This window comes from Penaeus monodon, chromosome 11 (assembly GCF_015228065.2).
Source record: "Penaeus monodon isolate SGIC_2016 chromosome 11, NSTDA_Pmon_1, whole genome shotgun sequence".
NCBI lineage: Eukaryota > Metazoa > Arthropoda > Malacostraca > Decapoda > Penaeidae > Penaeus > Penaeus monodon.
The window spans coordinates 41,798,321-41,804,803 of record NC_051396.1 but is presented as its reverse complement, the minus strand read 5'-3'; the positions used below and the strand labels follow the sequence as shown (position 1 = coordinate 41,804,803).

Genomic DNA, 6,483 nt, shown 5'->3' with positions numbered 1-6,483 from the left:
ACATCACTTTTGCTATAATTTATATTGCCATCAATTAATATGAATATATCATTACCGTTATTATTTATATGATTTTAATTTAATGCAGTCATTATTACTGTTGTCTATTATCATCACTTATCAACGTCACAATTCATTATATTATTTCTTTATATTATTATTATCATAGAATCGTTGATTTCATTCCCATGATTATCATATTTATCACTATTATACTTATTCATGCTGTATTATTTTTCAATATTACTGATATTATCACCATGATTTATTATATTATTTACCACTGCAATGATCAATATTTTGTGTATTATAATATATATGTATATAATATATATATATATATATATATATATATATATATATATATATATATATATATATATATTACAACGACAAATTAAGAATGGAATATTATTTTTGTAAAAGAGAACTGATTCTATTAATCCAACACCTCCTTATTCCGCCAGACTCCACACGACCAAGACCTGTAAAACTCGCATAAAAAGATGTTCTGGCACATGTGTTACAGCTGATTATGTTAGACAGTTATTTCGGACTCATGATTCTCTGTGATAAGGTGAGCATCTACCTAAGTCTCCAGATACTGTATAAACCGAGCGTTTTTATCAGCTTCAAGTGTGTTGAAACGTGTGAGAAATCGTGTTTTCTTTCTTTCTTTCTTTCTCTCTCCTTTCCCTTCCCTTGTCTTCCCTGTTCTTCCTCCCTTTTTCTTATTCTTTTATTTATCATCCTTTAACTATCTGCCCTTTTCTGTTTTGTCTACTTTCTCCATCGTAAAAAGGCCGAAACACGTTAATGTACCGGAGGGGAAATAAGGATATTCAAACGATTCTGCAGACATATATTCAGAATAGTACTTTTAGTAAACAAGTTACATGATACAAACAGGAACATCTGTACACATTAGGGGAAAAATGACTGATGAAGGTAGTGCATATTCTTCCAAATACCCAGCCCCCTTATCTGGGAACAACAGAATACATGATAACGAATTTGGCGTTTGCACAAAGTACTCTACGTGCGGATGAAAGGCCTATCTGAAAGCTCGAGAGAAAGTTCTGTTGGAGGCAAGGTGTGACACAGAAGGACAAGCTCTATGGCCGATTCTTACGTGAACGAAACGCGGGTACTCACCGTGCATTTGGGGAAGTCCTCGGGCGCCCGCACCTCTTTCCATCCAAGCAAGGGCGGGATGGACACGAGGCCAGAGAAGAGCCACACGGCCACGATCATGATGGCCGCCCTTTCCGGTGTCCGCTTCTTCAGGTAGGCGACGGCGTGGGTGATGCTCCAATACCTGTCCAGGGAAATGAGGCAGATGTTGTTGATGGACGCGGTTGAGAGGAGGACGTCAATGGCCGCGTGGAGCTCGCACCACAGGTCGCCGAACATCCAGTAGCCCATGAGGAGGTTGGCCAGGCTGAAGGGCATGATCACCAGGCCGAGCAGGAAGTCCGACACGGCCAGGGAGGCGATAAACCAGTTTGTGATGTTTTTGAGCGCCTTCTCCGTGGCGATGGCGATGATGACCAACATGTTCCCGACCACTACCACGATCATGGCCACGGTGATGATAACTGTAATGATGACGATTTCCAGGGTGCTGTATCCCGAGGGGTACATGGACGCCCCCCACGGATACACCCAGAATGTGCCATTGAACGTGTCGTTGTAGAGGCCCAAGGAATTGTTCCCGGCGAAGCCCTCCAGCTCCTGGTCCAGAGCCTCGATGTACTCAAGGATGCTGGAGGAGTCGTCCACTCCTGCGCCGGTGAAATTGGACGCAGGTTCCATGATGGCCACAGAGGCACCGGGCAGTACTATGAAATGAAAAAACTCATGAGAGTAATATCGGGTATTTTCCCGTTCCTTCAACAGAGATGAAAGGAAGTTCAGATGGCCTATCTGATAAGAAATACCATGGAACTTCTTGGACAGACGGTCAGCTTGGATCCTGGGACTCCAAATAGGAAATTCAAGTTCGTGAATAAGATTTCACATATTTTCCACCCTTTTTTTTTCTTTGCAAAATATGAACTGCCAGCTACACGCATAGAAACATACAAATTTCCCTGTCCTCACCGATTTCTATTGTCTGTTTCCAATGAATATCCAAGATATTATTGCAAATTTTCATGTAACAACCTCGTCTCGGCCAGGAACAGACGTCAGTGTCCTGCTGAGTTCGAGGTTCTCAGGATCTACATCGTACAAGAAAAGTGGAAATCAAAGAAACTGCAGCAAGACACTGGAGATCACTTTCTAGTTCTTTTTCTGTCTTTCTTTATCTTTTTTTCGTCTCTTCTCCCGGAAGCACGGAGTCTGGTGCGAACACGAGGGCAAGACTTTTTTCTTCTTTATATTGCTATTTATTTTTGAAGTTACTGTCTACACCCGAGTAATGTTGTTTTTTGTTTTTGCTTACTCTCTCCCGCTTTTCCTCTGTGTATATTCCTTTCTGCTTCCTGGGGTTGCACGCTCTCCTCAGCCAGACGCCCGAGTTCCCACGCTGGTCATTAATTTCCCACGGCTCCAGCAGCAAGATCCACGACCGCTGCCTCTCCACCTCCAGCACCACCACCGGCGGCGGCGGCGGCAACGGAAGTCGTTCGAGAGGAGTTTGCCGAGGTGAAACAGGTCGTATCAGGTCGTGGACGTGAGACCGGCCGGGACCCACTCTCACAAAAGCAGGTACTAAACCACAGACACTGCCCGAAGTCTTCGTCCTTATTTCCTCGTCTCGAGAATAAAAAAAAAAAAGTAAGTATATTGTCACCTTATTTCTTTCTTTTCTTCTCTCTCTCTCCCCGCACGATTTCTCGCGACGCTCTTAACGGAGAGATCAGAGCCTCAGCGAATTCTGTTTTCCACCGAATCTCAGCGGCGTTGGTCCCGTGGCGTCGCTCTCGAAAGCACGGCGAGAAGTTGGAACACTTAGCCTTCGTCTTTCGAATTCTCCGTCGCAGCCGTGGGATGAGGAGACGTTTCTTCGAACTTGGTCCGAAATATGCACATCATTAGCATATAAATAAATTCCCGAATTGAATGAGAAAAATAGATATATACAGAATATCAATGATAATACAAAATAATGATTCAAAATGAGAAATTCGAATGGTGCAAGAACAATCGGATATTCCTTTCAGGTTTATGTTTTCACGAACAATGACGGCCGATCACTTTGACTGTTCTGCATACTTCTTGCGGGTTCCATCCTGTGTGGAAGATCCTTCAGCGGAGAAATTATCTTATTCCTTCTGTTTTTCCAAACAATTTGTAAGTCCTTTTTTGTGGGTGAACGGAAAGAGCTTGTCTATATTTTCTCCCTTTTGGCAGTTTAGTCCATCGCGATTCAACAGAACTGCATCGAACTCATCTTGGCACTCGGTCTCGTCCTCTGACTACACGGAACGCATCATGCAACGCCTTTTCGAAGACCCTCATGGCGGTCGTCAGAGTGTTTCCAAACGCGAAAAGAAATGGCTGGTTCGTCCGGGGTTAAAAACAAAACAAAAGAATAACGGAAAATAAGGGTATGAAAAAAAATAAGGAAAGAAAATAAATTAAAGGAATGCTAATGTATGAAATCAAAAAATATCTGTACGGGAGTTCTCGAACGGTCACCACAACAACAAGGCAACGAGGTAGGAAGGCTTTTCGGTCGTGTTCTTCCGTGGGGCGTGCGGGCGGGGGGAGGAGGGAGACAGCTTCTCGCGAACAACACAGGCGCCGTGGGGCAGAGGGCCGAGCACGAAGAGGGAAGGAGCGAGCACGAGGTGGCGACGGCACAACGGGCGGGGAGAAGGAGCTCTGAGATAACGAGTCGAGGTGGGACTGAGGTGAGAGCGGAATGAGGTGCGTCCTCCCTCTCCGACTGCGCTGCCGTGACTGGCTACGTGGAGGGGCGGGAGCAACAGATCGCGCACGCCGTGACATACCCTCCTTCCTCCCCTCCCTCCCTCTCCTCCCTCGCCACCCCCTCTTCATTCTCCCCTTGCTTTCTACCCCTTTCCCTCTTTCTTCTGCTTCTTCTTCTTTTATGTCTTCTTCCCCCCTTCCTCACTCCTCTTCTCTCCTAGTTCCCCACTTTCCGACCGAACTACTCCCTTCCCTCCTCTCCCCGCTCCCCTTCTCACTACCCCTAGCCCTCTCTCTCACCTCTACCGTCTCTGTATGTCCCACATCCTCTCTCTCTCTCTCTTTCTCTCTCTCTCTCTCTCTCTCTCTCTCTCTCTCTCTCTCTCTCTCTCTCTCTCTCTCTCTCTCTCTCTCTCTCTCTCTCTCTCTTCTCCTTCCGCCCACCCAAACGCTCCACCACAGTTGGCTGCCTCCCACCTAAACAAACGCAGAATTTGAGTCAAGATCCGAGCGACTTTGTGCTACCGACGGGCGAAGCGGCGAAAGGGAGAAGAGCGAACGAAAGAACGAGAGAATGAAAGAGAGAGAGAGAATGAGAGAGAGAATGAGAGAGAGAAAGAGAGAGAATGAGAGGGAGAGAGTGAATGGAAGCTAGAATGAGAGAGAGAGAGAAAGAGAGAGAGAGGATGGAAGATAAAATGAAAGAGAGGGAAAGAAAAATGAAAGAGAAAAGAAAAGTTTTAGGAAAGAATTGGAAGAAAAGAAGATATGAATATGAGAAAAGGGGAAGGAGGAGGAAGGTTTTCTAAAGATGGACGTAAGGATAGAAAGAAAATAGAGTCAAGGGGAGGAAAAGAGAGAACATGCGAGATAGAGAGAGAGAGAGAGAGAAAGTGAGAGTGAGTGAGAGAGAGAGAGAGAGAGAAGAGACGAGAGAGGTAAAGAGATAAGAAAAGAAAACACTGAAAAGCGAGAGAGATACAGTAAAAAGAGGAAAGGAGAAACGAAATGGAAAAAGGGAGACGAACAGAGACAAGGGAGAAAAGAAGAACGAGAAAAGAAGAAAAAAAAAACGATTAATATGTATTCTAACAATTTTCAAATCCGGATAAGTTCGAACCCACATACATGTCAAAAATCAACATAAACAAAACGCAGACACGCATAGACTCCATATTTTGATGTTTCTGTTTATTTCACCATTTGTTGCACGTATCTTTTTTGTTTTCTCTCTTAGCATTTTGTTGTAAACAGATTTTAAAAAGATTTTCTCTCTACTGTAAAAGGTGTGATAGGCCTATTTCGATTCGATTAAGGTAAAGGTTCCGTCTGAACCAGACTTTCGAGCGAAGACCGGAAGGCTTCGCTAATACTGGGATCCTTCTTAGCTCGAGAAGGATCTCAGTGATTCATCTACATTTTTTATTGTTTATATATTTTTTGTGCTTATATAGAGATAACACACACACACACACACACACACACACACACACACACACACACATATATATATATATATATATATATATATATATATATATATATATATATATATATACACTATATATGTATATATTATATAATATATATATACTATATATATATATATATATATATATATATATATATATATATATATATATATATTATATATATATCACTTGAAGTATTATCGACGCGCTGATTCGTAATAACGACAGTATGTGGTGTGTATATATAAAATATATATCACTATATATAAATAGTATATATATGTATATGTATATATATACATATATGTGTGTGTAGTGTATATATGATATATATATACAATATATATAATATATATATAATATGCATATATATATTATATGTATATATATATACATATAATATATATTAGCATTTATAAATATATATATATCATATATATAGTATATATTATGTATATGTATGATATTACATGTATGTATGTATTATTATGTATATTTGTATGTATGTAGTATAAGAGTATGTATATATACACCATATAATACATCATATATATATATATGATATATATATGATATATATATATGTGTATGTATCATATTACATATATGTATATTATATTATAATATATATATATTATATATATCAATATGTATGTTGTGTTGTGTGTATGTAGTGTGTATAATATATAATAATCTATTATATATATAATATATATATATATATATATATATACATATAAATATAATATATATATGCATATATATATAAATATACATAGATAGATAGATGTAGATGTAGATATGTATTTGTGTGTGTGTGTTCATGTATGTATAATACCTATATTTTTTTCTCTCTTTATTTTTTTTTTTGTAAGCGGTCTTAGGATTAAATCTATCGTGTTCCGTTTTTGCGGACATAACTTAGCGATTCGTACCTTGATTATTAAACTGCATTCGTTGATCTCATAAACAAGACTAAGCGAATAGCAAAAAACTTGTGACAATATGTATCTCTCCTCTGTATGCAACCAGGATTTTTTTTTTTTTTTCTTTCTTTCTTTTTTTTTAACTAACTTCATTTTTCATTGATACATTATTTACAATAAAAGAATCACATGGTTAGTTGTTAGAC

The 6,483-nt window shown here is 39.8% G+C and overlaps 1 protein-coding gene across 1 annotated transcript; it reads right to left on the bottom strand.

Annotated features, from left to right (window-relative positions):
• Positions 1-763: 763 nt before the first annotated feature.
• Positions 764-3,987, bottom strand: LOC119578965 (alpha-2C adrenergic receptor-like). Its single transcript, XM_037926650.1, has one exon. The coding sequence runs from the start codon at positions 1,813-1,815 to the stop codon at positions 1,129-1,131; it is 687 nt and encodes a 228-aa protein (XP_037782578.1). The 5' UTR covers positions 1,816-3,987; the 3' UTR covers positions 764-1,128.
• Positions 3,988-6,483: the final 2,496 nt, after the last annotated feature.

Bases quoted from the DNA above. Each gene is read 5' to 3' on its own strand.
- LOC119578965 (XM_037926650.1), bottom strand. From the start codon at position 1,815: ATGGAACCTGCGTCCAATTTCACCGGCGCAGGAGTGGACGACTCCTCC.